This window comes from Oreochromis niloticus, unplaced genomic scaffold, assembly GCF_001858045.2.
Source record: "Oreochromis niloticus isolate F11D_XX unplaced genomic scaffold, O_niloticus_UMD_NMBU tig00008304_pilon, whole genome shotgun sequence".
In the NCBI taxonomy this organism is placed as follows: domain Eukaryota; kingdom Metazoa; phylum Chordata; class Actinopteri; order Cichliformes; family Cichlidae; genus Oreochromis; species Oreochromis niloticus.
In genome coordinates this window covers 33,056-58,770 of record NW_020329108.1, presented here as the reverse complement: position 1 = coordinate 58,770, position 25,715 = coordinate 33,056, and the positions used below count along the sequence as shown (strand labels likewise).

General features: G+C 45.6%; 2 protein-coding genes across 10 annotated transcripts in view; one reads left to right on the top strand and one right to left on the bottom strand.

Annotated features, from left to right (window-relative positions):
* Positions 1-8,155, top strand: part of LOC100693318 (formin-like protein 2) — a 21,121-nt gene extending 12,966 nt beyond the window's left edge. For 3 of the 5 annotated variants that reach the window (XM_013267766.3, XM_013267765.3, XM_005466105.4), the window contains 10 exons: positions 1,927-2,129; positions 2,747-2,981; positions 3,061-3,129; positions 3,236-3,316; positions 4,848-4,977; positions 5,058-5,218; positions 5,651-5,752; positions 5,851-5,949; positions 6,307-6,430; positions 6,515-8,155. In XM_013267766.3, coding sequence (XP_013123220.1) covers positions 1,927-2,129; positions 2,747-2,981; positions 3,061-3,129; positions 3,236-3,316; positions 4,848-4,977; positions 5,058-5,218; positions 5,651-5,752; positions 5,851-5,949; positions 6,307-6,430; positions 6,515-6,603 — 1,293 coding nt within the window. In that variant the 3' untranslated portion in view covers positions 6,604-8,155. Of the gene's footprint in view, positions 1-1,926; positions 2,130-2,746; positions 2,982-3,060; positions 3,130-3,235; positions 3,317-4,847; positions 4,978-5,057; positions 5,219-5,265; positions 5,485-5,650; positions 5,753-5,850; positions 5,950-6,306; positions 6,431-6,514 lie in introns of those variants that run through there. The other 2 variants (XR_003218496.1, XR_003218497.1) reach the window with 2 other exon arrangements.
* On the bottom strand, positions 7,997-25,715 carry rgn (regucalcin). 5 transcript variants are annotated; one of them, XM_003460157.5, is made up of 8 exons: positions 25,564-25,714; positions 23,716-23,905; positions 23,452-23,634; positions 23,282-23,376; positions 22,954-23,068; positions 22,747-22,878; positions 22,491-22,645; positions 7,997-8,236 (listed from the first exon to the last, which is right to left on the bottom strand). In XM_003460157.5, the coding sequence occupies exons 2-8, from the start codon at positions 23,876-23,878 to the stop codon at positions 8,186-8,188; spliced, it is 894 nt and encodes a 297-aa protein (XP_003460205.1). In that variant the 5' UTR covers positions 23,879-23,905; positions 25,564-25,714; the 3' UTR covers positions 7,997-8,185. The 5 variants fall into 5 exon arrangements, with proteins under 5 accessions (XP_003460205.1, XP_005466160.1, XP_005466159.1 ...); XM_005466103.4 differs by lacking the exon at positions 25,564-25,714 and adding an exon at positions 25,184-25,396; XM_005466102.4 differs by lacking the exon at positions 25,564-25,714 and adding an exon at positions 24,174-24,307.

The window sequence follows — 25,715 nt, the reverse complement described above, 5'->3', positions numbered from 1 at the left end:
AATTAATTACTTGAAAAATAACTATTGCGTTTCTTTAAAAAAATGTTTAACCTTCTGGGGTCCAGGGTATAATTGGCCATTTTTAACTACTTTTGATTTTACTTCTACATTTCACCTTTAAAAACTATTCACTTTGCCTTGTTTGGTATCATCCTTTTCAGCACAACCTCACAGGTCTGAATTTACAGTTATGTTTTCATTTTGACAAACTGCATTAACACAATTGATCTAAAATCAGACAAAAAACATAAAATCAGAGTAGAAAAAGTTATATTTTTTACTGTAATAACCACAGACATGTTTAATGAATCATATTTCATAATTTTAAATGCAAATATAAATTGTCAATTTTAAAATTATATGCACAAGGTTTGCAAAACAACAAAGTTATTTGCAGCCATTTACCTTTTACTCTTTTTTTTTTTTATAACCATTTCAAACTATTTACATAACAATCAGGTGTTCTGCATTCAATAAGATGCCACACAAATTATTTGTGCCTCTCCAAAAAAATAATTTCTGTCCAATATAAAGGAGAACATCACAGCCTGATACCTGCAGGACTGACAGCAGGAGATGTATCACTCCTGTTTTCTACCTGAAGACAGCAGTCACTTCATTGTTCTGACACACAACACAAAACTATCCACAACACTACACACTAACTACACAAGACAACACATTAACTACACACTCCAAACACACTAAACGTCACAAATCTCTCACATCTCAAAACTCGCTCTCTCTCTTGCCGTCACTCGTAAAACTTCCCCCTCTTCCTAAACAACCAAATGTCATCTTGATGCATTCTCAATCATCCAGGGAAGTAAATCTCCAAAAGTTGAATCTGTTCATCTGGACGTAGCGTTTTGTGGGAGAAACGTTTCTCACAGCCCATTGTTCCTTCAGTGGGCTGGGTTCAGTCATTATGCAAATGTACTGTTTATAAGATTTGGGGAAACCTGCAGTCAGCTGAGACTGAAGAAGTCACCTGGATGAGTGACGAAACGTTTCTCCCACAAAATGCTACGTCCAGATGAACAGATTCAACTTTTGGAAACCAAATGTCATGTTGCCATATCATTTTTTGATTGGTTGACATGGTGCATTTTTCCACCAACACGAAAGGGCTGGGGGTTTTTTTGGGGGTTTTTTTCGTCATAAGCAGAGAGTGCTTGCTAGCGCTGTCCGTAGACAGTAAACGTGGCGAAACTATTCAGAAAAAACACGCGTATATATTGTTTATCATGACTCTGGTTTTACGTGGCCTATCAGCACAATTTAAAAACTGGTATATATCACCTTGTTGCTTTGTCATTTTGAAGGGGTCATGTGATTGGCTTACCACGACTACTTTATTCTTCCTCAGTCAAACAGCAGCACTCATGCGATTGTTTTGCCCCTTAGCTCCAGGTGTTGTGCCAGAAAGTGATTGCCGTCCGCGGGAGCGCGCAGCTGCTAAAGCTGTAGCGCCCAGATTACTTACAGCTACTTCCGTGCAGCTGATATAAGATGCGGTAAGCTGAACACAGCTTCAACCGTCTGTTTGTTGAAAAATAATAACGCGACCACACCACATTTTCTTGTTAGTAACGGTAACGGCGTTGTAACGACAGAAATAGTAATTAGTTAGTGGCTGTGGCTACAACGTAGCTTGCCATCACCAGTGTGTGAATGTGTGCGTGAATGGGTGAATGACTGGATATGTAAAGCGCTTTGGGGTCCTTAGGGACTAGTAAAGGCGCTATATAAATACAGGCCATTTACCATTTACCATTTAGATTACTCGTTACTGAAAAAAGTAACGCCGTTACTTGTAACGCCATTATTCCCATCACTGGTAACAACCACAGCGAGAGGCACCATTCAGGGCTGACAAAAGCTTTTCACCTGTCTAAAATCTGCGATGACCTGTGTGTGTCTCAGGACCTGAACGTGGAGGAGTTCGAGGAGATGTTTAAGACCAAGGCTCAGGGTCCAGCCGTGGACCTAACGCTGTCCAGGCAGAAGCTTCCTCAGAAACCTCCGTCCAAAGTTTCTCTGCTGGAGGCCAACAGAGCCAAAAACCTGGCCATCACGCTGAGGAAGGCCGGCCAGGGGTCAGAGGTCATCTGCCGTGCCATCCAAACGTAGGTGGAACTGCACCAGGTTACAGGTGCCAGCAATGCCAGCTTGGTGCCAGAGTCAGAAATAGGCAAAAATTAATGTAGCTTCGTTTATATACCAGCAATGCACAACAGCAGTGTGTCTACAGGTGAGTTTAGGTGGGCATATGATTCTGTCCACCCGAGCTGCTGCTTTATGATCCATCGATCTCTTCATATCTTTGATCCTTGATCTTCTTCTTTCTGCCTCCGATATCAGAGATTTTAACATTTGGAGTTTGTTACCTCTGTTAGCTGAGAATTTACTCATGGTGGCTTCCATTCATCAGACAAACAGCCTTCACACCCAGCCTGAGATAACATCATAGAAGCTCCTCTGTCTCAGAGTACTTCAGAGTTTTAAACAGCATCATAGTGAGCATCCTGTGACCCCAAAAAAAGCAGGTCTGGTCTGGCCTGGGTTCCATCAGTGATAATCAGACTTCAGATTCAGGCCTCAGAACTGAATCTGAGTCAGCCATACTGCAGTGTGCCTGAAATCAATCAGGTGACCCTCTACAGGTGTGTTTAAGTGGCTTATTAGGTACCTGTGTACACTCTGAGTCATGCTATCAGATCAACCCAGTCCATCATCTCTCCAGGTTCGACCTCCGGACCGTTCGAGTGGACTTTGTAGAGTGTCTGATGCGTTTCCTGCCGACGGAGGCTGAGGTGAAGCTGCTACGGCAATATGAGAGGGACCGAAAACCTCTGGAGGCGCTAAGCGACGAAGATCGCTTCATGATGCAGTTCAGTCGCCTTGAAAGACTAGGCCAGCGCATGACCATCATGACTTTCATGGGCAACTTCAGCGACAACGTCCAGATGTTAACACCGGTGAGACAGACATACAGACAGGAAGGTATGCAGGTATATCGGCAGGTGTGACCCATCTGACTGTCTCGTTTCCTTTCAGCAACTCCACGCCATGATCGCAGCCTCAGTTTCTATAAAGTCATCTCAGAAGCTGAAGAAGATCCTCGAGGTCAGTCTGAGGTTACCTGTGGATATTCTGCCTGATTCTCTGTTTCTGTATCAATAATCAGTCAGTGTCATCAATATTCATGCTCAGCTGCTGTGTGTTGTCGTAGATCATCTTGGCTTTGGGAAACTACATGAACAGCAGTAAGAGAGGAGCGGTGTACGGATTCAAGCTGCAGAGCTTAGACCTGGTAACACACACACACACACACACACACACACAGAACCACTGATCTGACCAATCAGCACAACATGATTTAGGTTTATTTTATTTTGAATTTAGTGTCTTTATCACTTAAACAGCTTTAATTTTTAATTATTGACGTTTCACTGCCTGACATGTTTATGTACCAAAATAAGCAACGACATCACATCCTATGTCACGTGAGTCGGTCGTGGATCTCTTGACTTTTATAACTTGGTGCGTTGCTGTGGCAGCTGGGTTGAACCAATTTCTCACAGACTTCCATCAGAAATCAGCACAGGCACCCCTGGTACAGCGAATCCCACCACAAGGCTCAGAAGGAGCTTTAATAGGCCCCGACACGCAGCTGTGAGCGTTTGTTTGTTTCAGGGCTCTAGACTAACTTTTTTTTCTTAGGTGCACCAGCACAAAAGTTAGGTGCCCACAAATTTTGCAACCGCATCGCTTAACACCACAACTTTACATGTTCACCTTGTTTTTAATTGGTGTCCATACAGACAGTATTGATTTGTAAATGATTAATGAACAATCTTGTCATCACAAAGTTCTTTATTTGGAGCACATTTCTACAAGAAAGATAAGTTACCATATTATTCAGACCATAAGGTGCATGGGATTATAAGGCGCATTAAGCAAAACCAAACAGTCAGACAAGTCAAACTTTACTCAACTCATTCTTCTTGCTTCCTCCACTTCTGTACCATTGATTCATTAATGTTGAATTCTCTTGCAGCTGCTCTATTCCTGTATGACTGTTAGAGTTTGAAATCCATTTCGTAAGCATGTCTGTTAACAGGAGCCATTTTGGGGTCCTTATACGCACACAATACGGCAATATTATGTTGAAGCACAGTACGTATTACTACACGAGGCTCCTGACTGCAGTAACCGTAATGCTCCAACAATCCATCAAGCGGTGCAGCTTCGTAGCTTACCAAAGTCATACTAAAGCATTTTGACAGATTTTTGAGCACCGTGTACCACATAAAATCGTTTCGTGGTCAGTAAGCACAACCAGAATTCATACATAAGGCACACTTTTGAGGAAATTAAAGGATTTTAAGTGCGCCTTATAGTCCTAAAAATAGGGTACAGAGAAAGTTCTTGTGCTTAAAGTGCTTCACTGAGCTGAAATTTAAACTTAAAATATCTTAAGATACATAAAATAAATAGAAAGTCAAAATTAAAAGTGCCTCAAAGGCTTTGAACTGAACTTCTCAATATCTGAACATCTTACCTTGTGCATGGGCATCTGAGAGGTCCGACCTTGACTATCTCTGATTGGTTAGACCACAATATGGGCATAATGTTGTCTGCTGTTGACCACACAGAGACTTTTAGAGTTGAGGAGATCTTTTTTTTACTCAAACGGCTGGTCGCACCGGTGCAACCTAGGATTTTTTTTTAGTCGCACCATTGAGAAATTAGGTCGCATTTGCGACCAAATTGGTCGCACTCTAGAGCCCTGGTGCTTGTTTGTTTGTTGTGGTTACCATGGTTGTGGGTTTTCTGCATAGTTACTGGAGACCAAGTCGACCGACAGGACACAAACGCTGCTTCATTACATCAGCAACGTGGTGAGAGAGAAGTATCCTGCTGTGTCTCTGTTTTACAACGAGCTTCACTACGTGGACAAGGCTGCCGCAGGTGAGTCTGACAGCCAATCAGGACGCTGCGCTTGCGGCGAGATGCCCATTTACCTGAGCTCGTTTACCTGTGCTGTGCAGTGAGTCTGGAGAACGTGCTGAGTGACGTGAAGGAGCTCCAGCGCGGCATGGAGCTCACCTGGAGAGAGTTCAGCGTGTCGCACAACGCTACGCTCAAAGACTTCATCAGCAGGAACGAATCACGGCTCAGCAAACTGCAGGAGGACGCGCGCATTGCTCAGGTGAGAAACACACATACACCATGTGGTACCACGCAGCCATGATTCAGGTACAACTCCTCCTGCAGAATCAGCTCAAATTGTGAACACGAAACAGCCGAGCACGAAGAAGGATGAGAAGGAGAAGAAGAAGAAGAAGGATGAGAAGGAGAAGGAGAAGAAGGAGAAGACGAACAAGGAGAAGAAGAGGTAAAAGGAGAAGATGATGAAGAAGGAGAAGAAGAAGAGGTAGAAGGAGAAGACGAAGAGGTAGAAGGAGAAGAAGAGGGGTAAACCCACTAAACTACCAACACTAAAACTACAAGTTTTACACGTTTTTAACTTTTTTCTAAATCAGTTTTTTATGTATTGTTAGTTTTTTTTTTTAAGGTAAGAAAACAGGTAAACTGATGATAACCAGCTGTCTGTGTGTCTGTGTGTGTATACAAACTTTAGGATGCCTTTGAAGATGCCGTGAAGTTTTTCGGAGAGAGTTCAAAGACGATGCCGCCGTCCGTCTTCTTCCCAATCTTTGTTCGTTTCATCAAAGCCTACAGGGTGGGTAACCTTTGTCTATAGAACATTCTCCCTCTCTGACAGTGGGCCAATATCAGTTGGGTTTAGTTTTGCATTAATATGTTTCTGTGCATCTCCAGCTGGCTGAGGAGGAGAACGAGCAGAGGCGGCGTCAGGAGCAGATGTTGTTGGAGAAACTGGAACAGGAGGAGCAGCAGGAGGAGGAAGAGGAGACCAGGGTGAAACTTCATGACATAATCCATTACATAGCTATCATTATTTCAGCTGGATTGAACCTCCTGATGGAGGAGGAGCTTATGCTCGCACCTCCATGTTGAATTCCCACATTAAACCAAAAGGTTTAGTTTTCAGGTATTTTAAAAACGCCTTGGTTCTCTGAAGGTTTCTTTACATCTTTGTTTTTAAAAATGAAGCTCAGTAATTCTCTTTGTCCTCGCTGACATCATCATTTCAACAGTCTCTGATTGGTCAGCAGGCCCGAGGGGTTAGATTTAGGTTTATTCTGATCACTAATCGATCGATCAAGTGACGTGACGTGTCACAGCATGTAATACTGAAGCCCCTCCCCCTCTCAGTCTCCATCCCACAGGGGGAAGCGGCAGCAGCAGGAGCTGATCACGGAGCTCAGAAGGCGCCAAGGAAAAGACAGCCGCCATGTTTACGAGGGGAAGGACGGCGCTATCGAGGATATCATAACAGGTAAACATGTTGCCAAGGCACGTGAGTGACCACAGCAGGTGTGTCAGCTGTCCTCTGACTGGCTGTTTATTCTCTTACCTGCAGCTCTGAAGACCGTCCCCTTCACGGCTCGGACTGCCAAACGCAGCTCTCGCTTCTTCTGTGACCCCGCCCACACAGAGGAGCACTATTAAGAGGTCGCGAAGAGCGACAACGCCCACTTTTTATCGATGGGACCAATTAGCACTTTGAACTTTTCTGATCGCTCTAACTGATGACATCATGTTTTCTATGTTATTTTATTGGTCTCTTTGTGCATAGACTGGGCGCCCACACACCTGACCTCTGCTAAACCGGATCGATCGGAAGGACGCCCTGTCCTGCTGTGATTGGCTGTTTGGCTGTCAGGTGAACACTTCAGCAGGTGTTTTAAACACCTCTTGACTGAAGTCCAGCAGCATGACAGAACAATCAGGGCGCAGCGTCCCTCCAGCTGATCTGATATAGTCCTAATCATTGCCTTTCCTCCTCGCCACAGACATAAAATAACACCTGATTAGATCACATGACCTTCCCAGCAAATGTTCCTCAGAGCACTTTACAGACTGAACCTGACCTTTGACCTCTCCTGACAAAGATCATGTGGTCTGTCGTCAGATAGAATTTCACTTCCTGGAACCATGCGGCTCTGAACGCCGTTGACTTGACAACCGAGAACCCGCAGTGCTAAAAACAAAGTCGTGTCTAGCCACAGGTGGTGCTGTAGAGCATCATTTGGGTTTGGACTGGAGCAAAGGCGCACACATGCCTTTTCACACCACGAGGGCTAACAAACACGTGAAGGGTCAAAGGTCGGGGGGGTCAGAGTGCATGGGCTTCTCCGGTCTGTTTCTTTAACTGTACAGGGTTCTACCTTCACTATATTCTACTGTGTTCTACTGTATCTACTGGCCTTACTGCAGGTACCAGAGCCTCACTGAAGTATCACTCTGTTTACCTGTGGCTCCACCCCTTCTCCACCCTCCTGAGCCCACACCTGTCAGTTAACCTGTTAAATTGCAGAGACTCACCAGCAACAACATGCTGTTCTCCAGCTGTTCATGCACACACACCTGCACAGCTGGTCACCCAAAGGTCACAAATCAGTTAACGCTGCAGTGTGGAGCGTGGCACAGAGGGGCCGCTGTAGCTGAAACCCGAGGAACTCCCACCTGTGTACCGGAATCCACCTGAGCAGGTTCACGATGACAGCGAAGTTGGCAGGTGGGGCTCTGTGCTCGACTCACCTCGACTCCCACCGATGTACCTGTAGTGTTTCTGCAGTCCCCGTTTCCTTTTGGAGGTCCAGTCTCAGACTTTAGAGCCTCCCCTTCTCTCCTCTTCATCATTTAGATTCAAAGAAGACAAAAAAATGGCAGCACAACGTTTTCTATGTGTACAGACATTTTCTAGATCACCGTGTAGCAATGCTTGTACGTGTCTGTGTTTGTGTTTGGTGGTGATTCTGCACTCGGTGTGTAAATAAAGCGCACCTTGTCAACATGATGCAGTCTGTTCTGTTTGACACTACATTACCCACAATCCCTCTGATGTCACTCAGGTTTTATTTCCAACATAAAGCATCATTAATCTGTGTGACTGATGATCGTTAATTATATATCAGTACACTAATTGATTGACAAGTAATCAGCAAACGTTGATTAGTTCATCATGTTGATGTGTGCTGTGATTGGCTGTTAGCGTTCACTGATGGATCAGGTCTTGTCCTCCTGAAGTTCATCCAGAGAAAGCGTATGAAGGTCGACCTTTGACCCCGAGTCCCGTGACCTGTGCACACACACACGCAGGAGTCAGGGCAGGTGACAGTTACCCAGTTAAGTGGCGACCACATTGACGGAATTGGCTGAACAGGAATTCAGCCAATCAGAGCCTCACTTTAACAAACAGAATGACCCGATAACAAAAGCTCTCCCTGAATGAAATAGTCTGCTCTCCCTTTGATCTGGAAAGAGTTTGAAGGACATTATGAAAACTTAGCTGATGTTCTCAGCAGCTGAATGCCTTTGACCAACACCCGAGTTCTTTGGGATCATTTGTTTCTGTAGAGACTGAACTGTACCCCACAATGAACCATCCATCATCCATTCAGTGGACTTAGCTCTACGCTTGTCCTGCTAGACCTCAGTGCAGCGTTCGATACTGTCGACCATAATATTCGATTAGAGATACACCAGCGTCCTACACCACTTACTGGAAGAAGCGGAATGGACCACAGAAATCTTTGCACGCTTAACCGAGCCGGTGCCTTGGTTGTTAGAATTTACGCCCTTCAAATGGCTCTACTAAATGTAAGATCTTTAGCAAACAAGACATTTGTATTAAACAACTTCCCAAAGTCACAACAGCTGGACTTCCTGTTTCTGACAGAAACATGGCTTCAACCCGGTAAGTCTGTAGCTTTTTCAGAACTGGTTCCTCCTGATTGCTCATTCTTCAGCCTCCCTCGGTCCTCTGGTGGGGGGGAGAGATAGCCACTGTGTTCAACACTCAATTTCACTGTCATCAAACATTACGGCACTATTCATTTTCTAGTTTTGAACTCCAGCTGTTTGATTTACACCTGAACTGTGCTGCCCCTTTGTTGTGTGCCCTTATATACCGTACTCCCAAGTTTAATAAGTGATTGTCTCGCCCCAAGCTTGCTTAAAAACACTTTTAATACTGTTGGGCCTTTTATCCTGAGATTAATTAATATGTCCCTTGCTACAGGCTGTGTCCCATCATGCTTTAAGCAAGCTATAGCTCAGCCTCTTCTTAAAAAACATAACCTGGACCCAACTGTTCTTTCCAATTACAGGCCAATCTCAAAGCTTCCTTTTCTTTCTAAAGTTCTGGAGAAAGTGGTCTACTTGGAGTTGCAGGCCCACCTTGATTTTAACAAGATCTCTGAAAAATTTCAGTCTGGTTTTAAATCACTACACAGCACTGAGACGGCACTTTTATGGGTTTTCAATGATAGTCTTTCAACTCTGGACTCTGGCAGCCCTGCTGCCATTTTATTGTTGGACCTGTCAGCAGCTTTTGACACGGTCGACCACGACATCCTGTTATCACGGCTGGAATTTCATGCTGGCCTAAAAGGATCTGCCCTCCAGTGGTTTCAGTCCTACTTGTCAGGAAGGTGTTTTTATGTTAATATGGGCCCCCATAGCTCCAAAATATCCCCTCTTAATTATGGTGTACCTCAGGCCTCTATTTTGGGTCCTGCCCTGTTCGCACTGTATTTGTTGCCATTGGGTTCTATCTTTTCGGGATACATTTCATTCCACTGCTTTGCTGACGATTTGCAGATTTATCTGCCTTTAAAAGCAGGGTCAGACTGTCCCCAGCTTTTATTACGTTGCCTTGATGACATGAAACAGTGGATATCTTTAAATTTTCTAAAGCGAAACAAAAATAAAACTGAAGTTGCCATTTTCGGCAACTTTGTCAAAATCACATCGATAGCACTCTGAGCCCCCTTTCCTCCTACTGTAAAACACATGCAAAAAAACCTTGTCTACCTTGATGGTTCTTTTCAAATGAATAAGCAAGTGAGTGCAGTAGTCCAATCCTGCTTCTTTCAGTTAAGACAGCTAGCCAAGGTAAAGCCATACCACCTGGCTAACGTCTTCGAACGTGTCATCCACCTTGTAGGATACTTGCAGATTGGACTACTGCAATTCATTGTATTTTGGTCTCGACCAGGCCTCATTCATAGTCTTCAGATCATCCAAAATTCAGCCGCTCGCCTGCTAACTGGTACCAAACGGAGAGATCATATACCCAATCAGACCAGGAGTGACAGGTTTAGTCGCATGTTCTCCATAAATTGCTGGCTGTCTGAGTGGTGTCCAAAAAACGATGTGGGCTTCATAGATAATTGGGAAACTTTCTGGAGGAAACCTGGTCTTGTTAGGAGAGACGGCATCCATCCCACTTTGGATGGAGCAGCTCTCATTTCTAGGAATATGGACAAATTTGTTAACCCTCCCAGAATATGACTATCCAGAGTTGGGACCAGGAAGCAGAGTTGCAGTCTTACATGCCTCTCTGCAGCTTCTCTCCTCCTGTTACCCCCCCCCTCCCCAAAACCCATCTCCATAGAGACTGTGTCAGCTCCCAAACAGACAAAAAACAAACTAAAAACCATCAACAAACAATTTAAACAAATAAAAAAATAAAAGTAAAAAAAAAAAAAAAATCACAAAGAAAGAACAATACAGTATCCACATCTGAACCAAAGAGTAAAACAGTGAAATGTGGATTATTAAATATTAGGTCTCTCTCCTCCAAGTCTCTGTTAGTACATGACTTAATAATTGATCAACAAATCGATTTACTCTGCCTTACAGAAACCTGGTTGCAGCAGGATGATTATGTTAGTTTAAATGAATCAACACCCCCGAGTCATTCTAACTACCAGAAACCTCGAAGCACAGGCCGAGGGGGCGGTGTGGCAGCAATTTTTCACACCAGCCTATTAATTAACGAAAGACCAAGACAGACTTTTAATTCATTTGAAAGCCTGATGCTTAGCCTCGTCCACCCCAGCTGTAAAACTCAAAAAAACAGTCTTACTTGTTATCATCTATCGTCCACCTGGGCCTTACACAGAGTTTCTCTCTGATTTCTCAGACTTTTTATCTGATTTAATGCTCAGCTCAGATAAAATAATTATTGTGGGTGATTTTAACATTCATGTAGATGCTAAAAATGACAGCCTCAACATGGCATTTCTCTCAAAATGTAAAAGAACCCACCCACCACTTTAATCACACTCTAGATCTTGTTTTAACATATGGCATAGAAACTGAACATTTAACAGTGTTTCCTGAAAACCCTCTGCTGTCTGATCATTTCCTGATAACATTTACATTTACAATAATTGATTACACAGCAGTGGAGAGTAGACTTTATCACAGTAGATGTCTTTCTGAAAGTGCTGTAACTAAGTTTAAGAATATAATCCACCCACTGTTATCATCTTCAATGCCCTGTACCAACATAGAGCAGAGCAGCTAATTGAACGCTACTCCAACAGAGGTCGATCATGGTAAAAATGGTAAATGGCCTGTATTTGTATAGCGCTTTACTAGTCCCTAAGGACCCCAAAGCGCTTTACACATCCAGTCATCCACCCATTCACGCACACATTCACACACTGGTGATGATAAGCTACGTTGTAGCCACAGCCACCCTGGAGCGCACTGACAGAGGCGAGGCTGCCGGACACTGGCGCCACCGGGCCCTCTGACCACCACCAGTAGGCAACGGGTGAAAGGGGGGGGGGGGGGAGAATGCAACACAAGAAAAATAATAAAAAGTAGTAAATCACACAACCACAGCTTTACAATGACTAGTCGTTTTATTAACTTGACAGGTAGCGAGCGTCAGGGTGGGCATGGCCAAAACAACAAACAAAACACACTGGAAATGAATCAGAACTGACTTACCTATAGTGAGTCAACCCCAAAAGAAAATACAAACCTCTAACCTGTCTCCCTACCCGAAACAGGAGAAAAAGGTTGTAAAAGAAACGGCTTCCCACCCCTACAGCTACCATGTCTAGATAAACGACTCTCTACACTATTTTTACTGCAGCCTAGCTCTGTCACACGGCACGAAGGGCCCCAAACGCGCAGCTCACTGGAAACAGGAAGTAGGAGGAGGGGCTGCCAGCCCAGTCAGGTCCCAATTTGTAGCTGGCCTCATTCCCTCTTCCACCAATGGTCAGCCTCCACCTGGAAACTTACCTAACACAGACATCACAGAGTACAAACAATGCCCCCGCATGGTGTGGCGAGTAACAGCACAACACGGCAACAATGACCTGGGTCATAACACCCCCCTATCTAAAATCAAGCATCTCCATCCTTTAAGAGATGCTGAATCTAGGTCTCTACTCGGGATAGTGCATTGGCCACAATATTATCAGCCCCTCGCAGGGCTCTAGAGTGCGACCAATTTGGTCGCAAATGCGACCAAATTTTTCAGTGGTGCGACTAAAAAAAAAATATTTGGTCGCACCGGTGCGACCAAATATTTTCGGGTAACAAAAAAAAAAAAAAAAAAAAAAAATCTCTCTGCAACTCTCCGTGTGGTCAACAACAGACACACATTATGCCCCTATCGTGGACTAAACCAATCAGAGATAGTCAGGGGCGGGACCTCTGTGATTGGCCCTGGTCCAGTTGAAAGTGCAGGTGGAAAAGAGAGGTGAGTAGCTTGAATAAAGCGATATCAATTCATTAACGGATTCCACACAAAGACGTAAACACAGAGCGGACCCAACGCATCAGAATCAGCTTTGTCTTTCTCGGCTTTCTCACCCCACAGCCCGAACACAGACACGCTGTCGGAGCTTAGCAATTCTGATGCGTCGGGTCCACGCTGTGTTTCCGTCTTTTTTGCGCTGATTCTGAGCTGCAGGTTTTGTCTCTCCAACCAAAATTCGCCAAGCCAGCAGCAAACTACGCTTCACATTTGATCAATGTCGTCATGAATTCCCTCTTACTTTTGCTGTTTTGCTTCCACCACGATAAAAATCACACTTCATGCACAGCTCCCTCTCTCTCTCTCTCTGTACTTCAAGAACAGTTTCCCGTCTCAAATCTCTGTTTTCTGCATTATTTATTCGCTTATTACCCACCAGTCTACCGTTGTTTACAGCGCTGTCGGCCGCTGTCTTTTTCTTTTCTTTTTTTCACTTAAATGACCTCGGACAAGAAAGCCTAATTTCTGCTGTTCAATACTGAAGAAATTTAAACTTCTTAAAATTATGCAAAATTGCAGAATATTTTTAAGGTTATCTGCTATAAAACTCCAGACCAGGAAAATCTCCTTCATGTTTTTCTGTGTTTTATTCTCAGTTACTTTGACACAAAGGCATCTGCTGTGATGTTCACAATTCTGATGAAGTCTCATGTGTATCAGTGCTGATAAATGATCAGAATTATAATATTTCTGACTGTCTGAGGCTAAATTGAATCGAATCAGGACTTTGAGAACCGGAATCGAATGGATTATAGAAATCAGTGATGATACCCAGCCCTAGTGAGCAGCCTAGGCCTGACAGAAGTGGATGTAGCTGTGGGTAATAAGAAAAGAACTATTGATAACTTTTGTGTTAAGTTAAGGACTGATCCATCTGAAATTCATAGCCAGCTCTGACATGGTGCCATCAATCTTTGAATGCTGAAAAAACAGCAGTTTATCCAGAAAACACATTATATGCTGCAATGAATGCACTGCCCAAGTGTCCCCTCTCCCCACTGCCTTTCAGCAGCAGGCAGCAGCAAACAGGTCGTCAGAGGAGGCCAAGATGATGATTAAGTTTAACATTTTCTATAATATTGACAAAGCACTTTAAGCACAAGATTGTTAGTTAATAATTTAGAAATGAATATTGTCTGTATGGACTGCAATTTCCCCCCCAAAAAACATGTAAAACTGCGGTGTTAAGTGATGCGGTTGAAAAATTTGAGTGCGCCTAACATTTGTGCCAGTACGCCTAAATTTTTAAAGTTAGGCGTACTGGTGCGCCCATGTCAAAAAGTTAGTCTAGAGCCCTGGCCCCTCGGAGATGATGAATGTCAATGTTAAAGTCCTGCAGCAACAAGGACCATCGCATGAGGTGCTGGTTGTTATTTCGCATGCGAGAAAGGAAGACCAGGGGATTGTGGTCAGTATAAACAACAGTTGGTGCGGGGCTGGAACTGACATACACTTCAAAATGTTGGAGGGCCAAAAGTAACGCTAGAGTCTCCTTCTCAATTGTGCCATAAATCATCTGATGCTTATTGAACTTTTTCGAGAAGTAGCACAGTGGGTGATCAATTCCCTGGTCATCCTCCTGCAAAAGTACAGCACCTGCACCATAAGCACTGGCATCCACCTCTAACTTGAACGCGCGAGTAAAATCAGGGGCACCTAACACTGGGGCACTGCACAACAGGGCTTTGGCTGAGTCAAATGCTTCCTGACAGTCAGAGTTCCACAAAAAGAGGTGTGACGGACTTGTCAACGCAGTCAAGGGAGTAACCACTAGGGATGGGTATCGAAAACCGGTTCTTGTTGAGAACCGGTTCCCACTGTTTCAAGTCCTTGGAATCGTTTGCCATTTTTGCAAACGATTCCCTTATCAATTCCAGTCGCCCCGAATGACGTCACCACGTTGTGGAGCGTCGGAGCGTACCTGGCAGGAAACACGGCGCCTAAGCGGCTCAAACGCTCAAAAGTTTGGTTATACTTTACCAGAACGGATGACAACAGGGCAACTTGCAATACTTGCAAAGTAGATATTTCATTTAAGGGAGGAAACACTATGAATATGCAAAAGCATTTGCTCACAAAACACGCGATGAACTTAAATGAATGTCGTGTTTTTAATTCCGCTCCGGACTCGTGAATCTCAACCCAGCAGCAGCGGTTTGCACGTCTTCTCCCGTTAATGCGGCAGGTAACTAATCAACTAACAGTGCATATTATGTTAGCGCGATCTGCTTTATTACAAAACCTGCCATTGTGCATTTAGGTGACCGTGATGAGAGAGACAGACAGAGTCTGGCTGGCGCTCGCTGGCAGTTGTCGCTGCAGTCTACCGGTAGCGTCTCTTTTCAGGCCCGAATGTCACCGAGCAGTGACTAGTTTGTGGTCAAAACCTTGTAGCCATTTGCCACAGCAGATGGTAAGTGAATGTGTTTAATTGTAGGCAGGGACATTACTGGATATTCTTGTGTAATTGCTACAGAATAATTTATGTTATACTTTGTTATTGCTACAGAAGAATATTTATTTTATTGTTTTACATTTACAATTTTCCCCGGGGACCCTGTGACACCCCACTGAAGAGCCATAGGCTGGATCTCTTAAGATCCCACTGTTGGGTTTATAAGGCCATGTTACTCCTAAATTTCTATCTTGTTCAAAGAGAAGATATAAAACAAAATTCTAAGCTAATCGACCTTAGTGTTCTCCTTTTTAAAAATAAGAATCGATAAGAGAATCGATAAAGAATCGAATCGTTAAACAGAATCGAAAATGGAATCGGAATCGTTAAAATCTTATCAATACCCATCCCTAGTAACCACTGTGGCAAAATTTTTGCAGAACCCACGGTAGTAGCCACGCATACCCAGAAAACGGCGAAGTTGACGCCGTGTTGTTGGTACTGGGAAATCCAAAATGGCCTGAACTTTGGCCGTGAGAGGGCGGACCTGCCCCTGTCCCACCTGTTTCCCCAGATAGGTAACCACAGCTTTGCCGAACTCGCACTTGGCAAGATTCACTGTCAAACTGGCATCCTTCAACCGGGCAAAAACTTCCCGCAGCATGTCCATGTGCTCTGGCCATGTTGGTGAATAAACTACAATATCATCTAAGTAAACCTCACAGCCATGGACACCCAATAGCACCGTATCCATCAGTCTTTGGAACGTGGCCGGAGCATTTCTTAACCCAAACGGCATCACAGGAAGTGGTCTGGTGTCACAAAAGCAGAGATCTCAGCCGCCCGTTGTGAAAGGGGCACCTGCCAATAACCTTTCAAAAGATCCAGCTTTGTGACAAATCTGGCTGAACCCACCCTATCTACGCAGTCATCCATACGTGGGAGCGGAAAAGAGTCTGGTTTAGTGACGGCATTTACTTTGCGGTAATCATTACAGAAGCGTGGAGTTTCGTCAGATTTAGGCACCAAAAGGGTAGGTGAACTCCAGGGGCTGAAGCTAGGGACCGCAAAACCATTCTTCAGCAAATATTCCACCTCCTCCTTCATAACAGCCCGCTTTACTGGGTTGACCCGGTAGGTATGCTGCTTAATGGGCCTGTGGTCACCAACATCTATATCATGCTCAAGCACGGTGGTTTGAGTCGGTTTGTCACTAAAAAGCATGGTATGGCCACAAATCAGACTATATATGTCCTGCTTGAGGGGCTCATCCAAGTAAAACAAATGAGCCTTAAGATCCTCCAGGATTTTAGAATTCTCTAAGCGTGCCCCAGAACTTCTATCTGGGGTTTTAATCAGATAATATGTGTCACTGATTTGGCGCTCAACCTCATAAGGACCACTGAAGTGAGCTTGAAGACATGAACCCACGACTGGTAGGAAAACCAAAACATGCTCACCAGGCAGAAAGGTACGCTTGAGGGTTTTCCTATCATACCTCTCCTTCATATTACTCTGGGCATTAGAAAGCGAGCTACGTGCCAACTCACACGCAGCGTGCAACCTCTCCCTAAACGAACTCACATAATCAAGTACATTGTGCGCGGGTCTCGGCTGGTCTGCAAGCCGCCTCTCCTGGAGCAGACGTAAGGGTCCACGCACAGTGTGTCCAAAAACCAGCTCCGCCGGGCTAAAACCCAGGGACTCTTGTGTGGCTTCTCGAATGGCAAACAGCAACAATGGCAGGCCCACATCCCATTCTGAATCAGTTTCAACACAGTACTTCCGCAACATGGCCTTTAGAGTCTGGTGGAATCGCTCCAATGCCCCCTGAGTTTCTGGGTGATAAGCACTAGACACCCGGTGCTTAACAGACAGTTCAGACATAACTTGAGCAAAAACCCTAGACAGGAAATTAGATCCCTGGTCGGTTTGAATGTGTTTCGGTAACCCAAATGTAGAAAAAAACTGAACTAGTGCTTTCACAACGGCCTTTGCCCTGAGCGATCGCAGGGGAATAGCTTCTGGAAACCGTGTGGCCGCACACATTATGGTAAGTATATACTGGTAACCTGCCTTGGTCTTCGGCAAGGGCCCGACACAGTCCACTATGACATGTTCGAAGGGCTCACCTATTGCAGGGATAGGAAGTAAAGGGGCAGGAGGGATGACCTGATTGGGCTTGCCAGACACCTGACAAACATGACAGGACCGACAATAAAGAGCCACATCAGATTTAAGCCCTGGCCAAAAAAAAAATAGCGGAGCACTCTGTCATACGTTTTTCTAATCCCTAAGTGGCCCGACAGATGATGCTCATGGGCAAGACTCAAAAACTGGGGTCGGTACTCCGTCGGCACCACAACCTGAGTGACCACATCACCCTCTAACCCAGACACCGGAGTCCACTTGCGCAACAGAACCCCGTGGTCAAATTGGTAGGACGCAGGACCAGGTACAGCCACCTGCTGCAAGGCAGCATATCGGAAGGCAGACAAAGTATCATCAGACTGTTGAGCCTCAACGAGCTGCTCCCTGTTCACTGCCAAACACAAGTCCTCTGATACTACACTAAAAACCTTAGATTTCTCACCGTCTACCTCCGGGGAAGGGCTATTATGTGAGTCAGAACCATCCAAGAACATCTCAGATATGTCCACCACGTCACCAAGGAGACGAGCCTGAGCACGTGTAACCACACATGCCGGGAAAACTGTGGAGTCGCCAAGTCCAGAAGAGGTATGACACAAAATATCCGGAGTAGGACATTCAGTGACTTCAGGAGTGGCCAGAAACACCTTTCCCCCAGCCAAGTCGTTTCCCAGAATAAGATCAATGCCTTCAATTGGCAGCTGATCTTGCACCCCCACCCGCACTGCGCCCGATACAAAGGGCGAGTATGAAGCGGCATAGGCAAAATACTCATCTTAATTCCCCACACCAACAAATCAGAGCCACAATACGACTGCTGAGAGAAAGGCACAATTCCACATCGCGCTACAGAATGCTTTGCCCCCGTATCCCTTAATATGGTGATTGGAACCTGGTCCGCTGCATCACCAGACAGTGACAAAGAACCCACAGAGACAAAAGGTCTGAACACCTCATCTATCTCCACCGTAAAAACCCCATCGGGCACTGGCCCAGGGCGGTCCACAGTAGAACGACACTGTACTGGCCCCACCCCAGATGTGGTTTTAGTCTGCGATACCTCCTTTGTCCTTAGCACTGGACAAAAAGCAATGAGGTGACCGAGCTCATGACAATAGAAACATCTGCGGTCCCCACCCGCCACTGTAGGGCTACGCCGTGGAAGCGGGGGAGATCGTGCCCCCCACCACCCCAGGCAAAACTCTAGGGCCCCGACGCGGCGGAGGCGAAAAACCACTTTTGTGAGTCAAGGCAAACTCATCCACCAGGACTGCTGCCTTTGCAAGGGAGTCAACTTTCTGTTCGTTTAAATAGACAACAACCTGCTCTGGCAGGCACCCCTTAAAATCCTCCAACAGCATCAATTCCCTCAACTGTGCAAACTCCTTAACCCTTGCTAGCCTGACACCACTTTTCAAAAAGCAGACCTTTCTCACGCGCGAACTCCAAATAAGTCTGGTTAGCCCCTCTCTCACACTGCCGAAATTTCTGACGGTACGCTTCCGGCACCAACTCAAAAGCACGCAACACAGCAGCCTTAACAACATCATAATCCAAACTTTCAGTTGCCGAGAGACTAGCACACACCTCCTGAGCCCTACCCACCAGCCGACATTGAAGCAGCAAGGCCCAGACCTCCTCCGGCCATTTCAACGCAGTAGCAACACGCTCAAAAGCAGCAAAGAACGAATCCTCCTCAGACTCACTAAAGGGTGGCACCAATTTAATGTGCTTACCCACATCAAAATCTTGATGAGGAGCTTGGGTGAGACCAGGTCTGGGTGGCGCAGGGGTAGGGCTACGTGGCGGAGGCTGGCGTTCTAGCTCTAGCGCTCTCACCCGAAGGCGCATCGCCTCCACCTCCAACTTGCGATTACTCAACTCCACCTCCTTAATGCGGAGCATCAGCTGGAGCTCCTCAGCTGACGTCCCCACCGTAGGAATAGGAGGAGCTACAGAAGAAGAGGTTACAGGAGGAGTAGTGGAAAGAGCAGGTAAAGGAGCTAGCGGCTCCACAGCAGCCACGCCCGCCTCACTTGCAACTGCCACACCCGCCAACAGGCCCCGCTCACCTAAGGCCTCAGTGATAAGCCGCCGCAATTCGTCCTTCTTCACCACCACCGGAGCATGCACATCAAAACGGCTGGCAATAAGCAGCAAATCCTCCTTCCTACACTTGTTCAACTGCTGCAAGGTAGGAGTCTTAGCGAAGTTATCCAAATCAAACTGCATCTGCGGCCAACAACACAAACCAGCCACCAAACAATAGGCACACAAAGCAACAAACACCACACGCCACCACACAACCCCACAAAACACAAACGGGCAAGGACGAGCCCCCAATTATGTTACACACCGGCCTGGGGGTGGGGGCTGGAGTGCAACACAAGAAAAATAATAAAAAGTAGTAAATCACACAACCACAGCTTTACAATGACTAGTCGTTTTATTAACTTGACAGGTAGCGAGCGTCAGGGTGGGCATGGCCAAAACAACAAACAAAACACACTGGAAATGAATCAGAACTGACTTACCTATAGTGAGTCAACCCCAAAAGAAAATACAAACCTCTAACCTGTCTCCCTACCCGAAACAGGAGAAAAAGGTTGTAAAAGAAACGGCTTCCCACCCCTACAGCTACCATGTCTAGATAAACGACTCTCTACACTATTTTTACTGCAGCCTAGCTCTGTCACACGGCACGAAGGGCCCCAAACGCGCAGCTCACTGGAAACAGGAAGTAGGAGGAGGGGCTGCCGGCCCAGTCAGGTCCCAATTTGTAGCTGGCCTCATTCCCTCTTCCACCAATGGTCAGCCTCCACCTGGAAACTTACCTAACACAGACATCAGAGTACAAACAATGCCCCCGCATGGTGTGGCGAGTAACAGCACAACACGGCAACAATGACCTGGGTCATAACAGTGTCGCAAATTTAGAAGATCATCATTTAGCCTGGAGAAATAGTTTGTTGCTTTATAAGAAAGCCCTCCATAAAGCTAGAACATCTTACTATTCATCACTGATTGAAGAAAATAAGAACAACCCCAGGTTTCTCTTCAGCACTGTAGCCAGGCTGACAAAAAGTCAGAGCACTGTTGAGCCGACTATTAGTATAAATTTTCACTGCTATGCTGATGACACCCAGCTCTATCTATGCATAAAGCCAGATAGCACACACCAATTAGTTAAAGACCTGGATGGCCGCTAACTTTCTGCTCCTTAATTTGGATAAAACTGAGGTTATTGTACTCGGCCCTGAAAATCTTAGAAATATGGTATCTAAGCAGATTCTTACTCTGGATGGCATTACCTTGGCCTCCAGTAACACTGTGAGGAACCTTGGAGTCATTTTTGACCAGGACATGTCCTTCAATGCACATATTAAACAAATATGTAAGACTGCTTTCTTCCATTTGTGCAACATCTCTAAAATTAGAAATATCCTGTCTCAGAGTGACGCTGAAAAACTAGTTCATGCATTTATTACTTCCAGGCTGGACTACTGTAATTCATTATTATCAGGATGTCCTAAAAAATCCCCAAAAAGTCTTCAGTTAATCCAAAATGCTGCAGCAAGAGTCCTGACAGGGACTAGAAAGGGAGAGCAGATTTCTCCTGTATTGGCTTCCCTTCATTGGCTCCCTGTTAAATCCAGAATTGAATTCAAAATCCTGCTCCTCACACACAAGGTTTTAAATAATCAGGCCCCATCTTATCTTAATGACCTTGTAGTACCATATCACCCCATATCTCGCACTGCAGGCTTACTTGTTGTTCCTGGAATATCTAAAAGTAGAATGGGAGGCCCCTCTTCCATGGAACCAGCTTCCAGTTTGGATTCGGGAGACAAACACTATCTCTACTTTCAAGATTAGGCTTAAAACTTTCCTTTTTGCTAAAGCATATAGTTAGGACTGGACCAGGTGACCCTGAATCCTCTCTTAGTTATGCTGCAATAGACGTAGGCTGCTGGGGGATTCCCATGATGCATTGAGTTTTTCCTTTCCAGTCACCTTTCTCACTCACTATGTGTTAATAGACCTCTCTGCATCGAATCATATCTGTTATTAATCTCTGTCTCTCTTCCACAGCATGTCTTTATCCTGTTTTCCTTCTCTCACCCCAACCGGTCGCAGCAGATGGCCCCGCCCCTCCCTGAGCCTGGTTCTGCCGGAGGTTTCTTCCTGTTAAAATGAAGTTTTTCCTTCCCAGTGTCGCCAAAGTGCTTGCTCATAGGGGGTCATTTGATTGTTGGGGTTTTTTTCTGTATCTATTATTGTAGGGTCTACCTTACAATATAAAGCACCTTGAGGCAACTGTTGTTGTGATTTGGCGCTATATAAATAAAATTGAATTGAATCTCCAGTTTTAGCCTCCCCACTGGCTTCCTGTCTCCTACAGGATCCAATTTAAACTTTTACTCTTTGTTTTAAGTCACTTAATGCCCGAGCTCCTTCTTACCTGTCTGAGCTCCGTTCTGTTTATGCTCCAGGAAAAGTTATGAGGTCTAGCTCAAAATTAATGTTATCCATCCCACGGACTAATCTCAAATCTCGTGGCAATAGAGCCTTCTCTGTGGCAGGTCCCAGACTTTGGAATAGTCTTCCCCTAAATATCAGATCTGCACCAACACTTGATCATTTTAAATTGCTACTAAGGACATACTTTTATGCCCTGGCTTTTAACACATTATGACCCAAGCATTTTGGTTTTATTTATTGGTTATTGGTTACTTAGTTATTGTTTTAATTCTTTTATTGTCCTATCATTGTTTTATATCATTATTATTGTTTTATATTGTTTCTTTTTAATGACATTTTTATATTGTTAAGTATTTTGTGCAGCATCGTCTGTCTGGAAATGTGCCATATAAATAAAATTGACCTTGACCACTAACCGGCCATGGCCACCACTCCCTGAGCCTGGTTCTGCGTGAGGTTTCTTCCTGTTAAACAGCAGTTTTTCCTTCCCACTGTCACCAAAGTGCTTGCTCGTAGGATGTTGTCTGATTGTTCGGATATCTTTGTATTATTGCAGGGTCTTTACCTTACAATATTACAGATGATCCAAGAAGTCTGAGCTCCAGTCTGGGTCAATGACATAAAAGTTGAGTACATCCATCTACTGTAAACAGTCTGAGAGCTCTTTGTGTTTCATCATCTTGTCACAGTCAAGTGTCAAAAGTTTATTAAAAGGGAACACATGAGCTGCCAACTCACCCTGAAGGTGCTTCCAGCCAGGGGCTGCTGTTTGCTCTCAGACTGGCTGAGGCCCAGACTGGCCGAGGTCACATAGAGCTCAGAGTAGTCTGGACCTCCGAAACAACATGAGGTGGTCTTCGTCACCGGCAGAGAGATCGTCTTCAGCCGCACACCTGTGCGTGTATGACAGGTAGTCTACATCATCATCATCACCACCACTTTAAAATGACCGCACTTACAGTAACACCCAGAACCAGCAGAAACCAGAACTAACCAGTAGCAGGGTCGATGTTGATGACCCGCCCTCCGTCATAACAGGCCACCCACAGACGACCTTCAGCATCAAGAGTCATCCCATCAGGAATCCCTTCCCCCTCCTGCATGTGGTATACCACACGGCGATTACCTAGGAAACACAGCTATAAATACAGATGTACTACACCATAAGCACACACAATGTGAAGCATAAGTACACAGGTACCAATATGCCCAGTGCTGGGGTCATGGTCGAAGGCGTCGACAGTCAGAGCCAAACTGTCGATATAGAAAAACATCTTCTGATCCTCAGACCAGTCCATCCCGTTAGAGATGTCCACCTGAGAGGCAGACAGGTGAGACAGACAGGTACAGTGAGACTGTACATTTATTTTACATGGTCAGGTATCACGTTAACCGGGCTCATTGATTGTCTGGTTCAATGAGCTGATCATCTTGCCAACCTAGCTGATGGATTACGTCGTTAATACAGCCACTTGATTAAGAACACCAACAGGATTATCTTGGTCAGTATAACAGGCAGGTTAAGTTACCTGGCTCAGGTGTTTGGTCACAGTGAGGTCAGGGGCCACAGAGAACAGAGCTCCTTGTTTCCTTTCCCCGGACAGGTGATCCCTTAACATCGTACCTAAAACACATCACACTGTTACCATAGCAACAGAGAGACACACAGGTAAGACAGTAACCAGGTGTGCAGACTGACCCGTCAGCAGTCGTCCACTCGGATCAGCCTTCCCATCGTTCAGGCGGTTGTTTGGTTTGTCTTCATCGACCTCCACCAGTGATGTCACCTTGTGCGTCTGCCAATCAACAGCCACAATGTTGCGACCCACACCTGCAACATACCCGCCTGACCTGCGAGGAACCGCGAAGCCCACTGTGTCAGCTGAGGGGAGAAGGACAGGTGAGACATGGTCAGGCAACATTCAGGTAAGCGTCAGACAGGTGAGAATGCTGATTGGCCCACCTGTTTCCACAGACTGTATGTGATTGGTCGCAGGACTCCAGCGGTGGATTTTCTGCCCTATGATGTCAACAAACAGCAGGGTCTGTTCCGGCTCCTCCCACACCGGCCCTTCACCAATCAGAGCGCTTGATTTCACTATGGGGTCCACCTTCACTGATGACATCTTTGGGGCCAATCACAGAGCAGGAAACTGTAGGCATGGAAACAGCAGGTCACTTGTTTTAAATCAAATTATGTACTGAACTCACCTGTACTACATATACCTGTACTGTGTACTACACACCCCTGTACTGTGTACTGTGTTAGTGAATCAACCAATCACCAATCAGCTGCTAGGAGAATCAACTAATCGCTGTATGAATGAGCAGCTGAGCAGGTGTCTTGTTGACTGGTGAAACAGGTCTGATGGGACGTTACCTGTTCTGCTCAGAGGAACGTGGGCGAAGTATAACAGTCACCTGGACAATAGCGCGACGTCGACATGACCTTCGTGACCTCCACTCATAAAAACAGGAAGTTCTGCTGACGGCGAGTCGGGCTAGACCCTGATCCCGGAACAAAACACTTTCTGATGTCATAAACACACCTGGTGATATCATAAACATGAGGGCAGCAGGTGAAACACAAACATCAACCTTATAAGTCATACAGTCCAGACTGACACTGTGGAAATGGAAACGTGCCCACAGAGCAGCCGTTACCTCGACATTGACCCCGACTGTGAGCTCTGTGCTGGGAGATACTGCTGTCTTACATAAAGTAGTACTACTCATGTTCAGAAAGGAGTACTGCATCACGCAGTCTTATGTAACGTGCAGCCTACATGACAGTGCAGTTTTTTTTATATTGATCTGCTGATTGATTATTAACTAACTGGTGAGTTAAACATTAAACTGAGTGAGCCAGCTTTCTTTCATCTCTCAGACACTTTAAAGAGCCGCTGGTTCCCTGATGTCTTTATTACCCCACAACAAATCAGCAGGAGTCTAATGACCCTGACGGCGTTCTGCTCGTCACTTTGATGTCCCATAAAACCTCACAGGTTCAGGCATAACCACAGACGCTCACAGAGACAGGTGAAGGTGCAGGAGGACAGCAGGGACATCGCCCCACACTAGGACAGCCCACTGTGACCTCAACACTTTTCATCTGTTCTGTGGTTTCCCAGCAGGAGTGTGCCATGACGCCTGCTCCTCCACACATGAGGGGAACCTCCCCAAGTTTCATAGCTCCGTGTCCTCCTCATCATGCTCCAGGAGCAAAGACTGTTGTGGACCCGATCATTAAACATCTGCCACGGCAGTGACACGTGTGTGAGGATCGCACAGGACACCGTCTTTAACTTCGACCATCCAGCAACCACGCGCATGCGCGCACACACAGAACAAAACAAGTTTAAAGACCGCAGAGTCCTGCCGGACCAACACGCTGCTGCCGCTTTGTGTGTCTTTGTACGTGTCGGCCTCACCTGTCTCATCGAACCATAGGTGAACTACGTGAATCTGAGGTCGCTCGTCCTCGCTCGGCTCGTGCACGTCTTCATTAGGGCGAACGAGCGTGTTACAGTGAGGAGCTGAGCCCCGCCGTGCCAAAGTTCAGATTACCACGGAGTCCCGTTAATTTTGAAGCAAAGACTAATGCTGAATTAAAAACAGACTCGCTTTCATCCGGAAACACCAAACTTACCAAACTTCTACCTCGCAAGCCTCCGGAAAACCACGCGACACTAAACATCTGCACATTTTTATACGGAGTTTGGTTCGGTGTAAAGAAGTTAAGTTTGTAGCTTTCTGGAGCGCTACCGTGTACTCAGTGTACTGAAACATACCTGGACAGGCACCCACTTACCTGCTGCAGTACCAGAAGCAGTACTCTGAAGTACTCTCCGTGTGTGCACGCTGACCCAGTCTCGCAGCTCCGCCCCTCCCAGCGGAGCACCCCCACCAAGCGCACCCAGAGAAAGTTTAATAACATTGAACTGAGCCGCTCAGTCACATGAC

Coding starts and splice junctions, on each gene's coding strand:
- rgn (XM_003460157.5), bottom strand. CDS start 23,878: ATGTCATCAGTGAAGGTGGACCCCATAGTGAAATCAAGCGCTCTGATT. Junction 23,635..23,715: donor CATACAGTCTGTGGAAACAG/GTGGGCCAATCA, acceptor TTCTCCCCTCAG/CTGACACAGTGGGCTTCGCG. Junction 23,377..23,451: donor GAGTGGACGACTGCTGACGG/GTCAGTCTGCAC, acceptor GATGTGTTTTAG/GTACGATGTTAAGGGATCAC.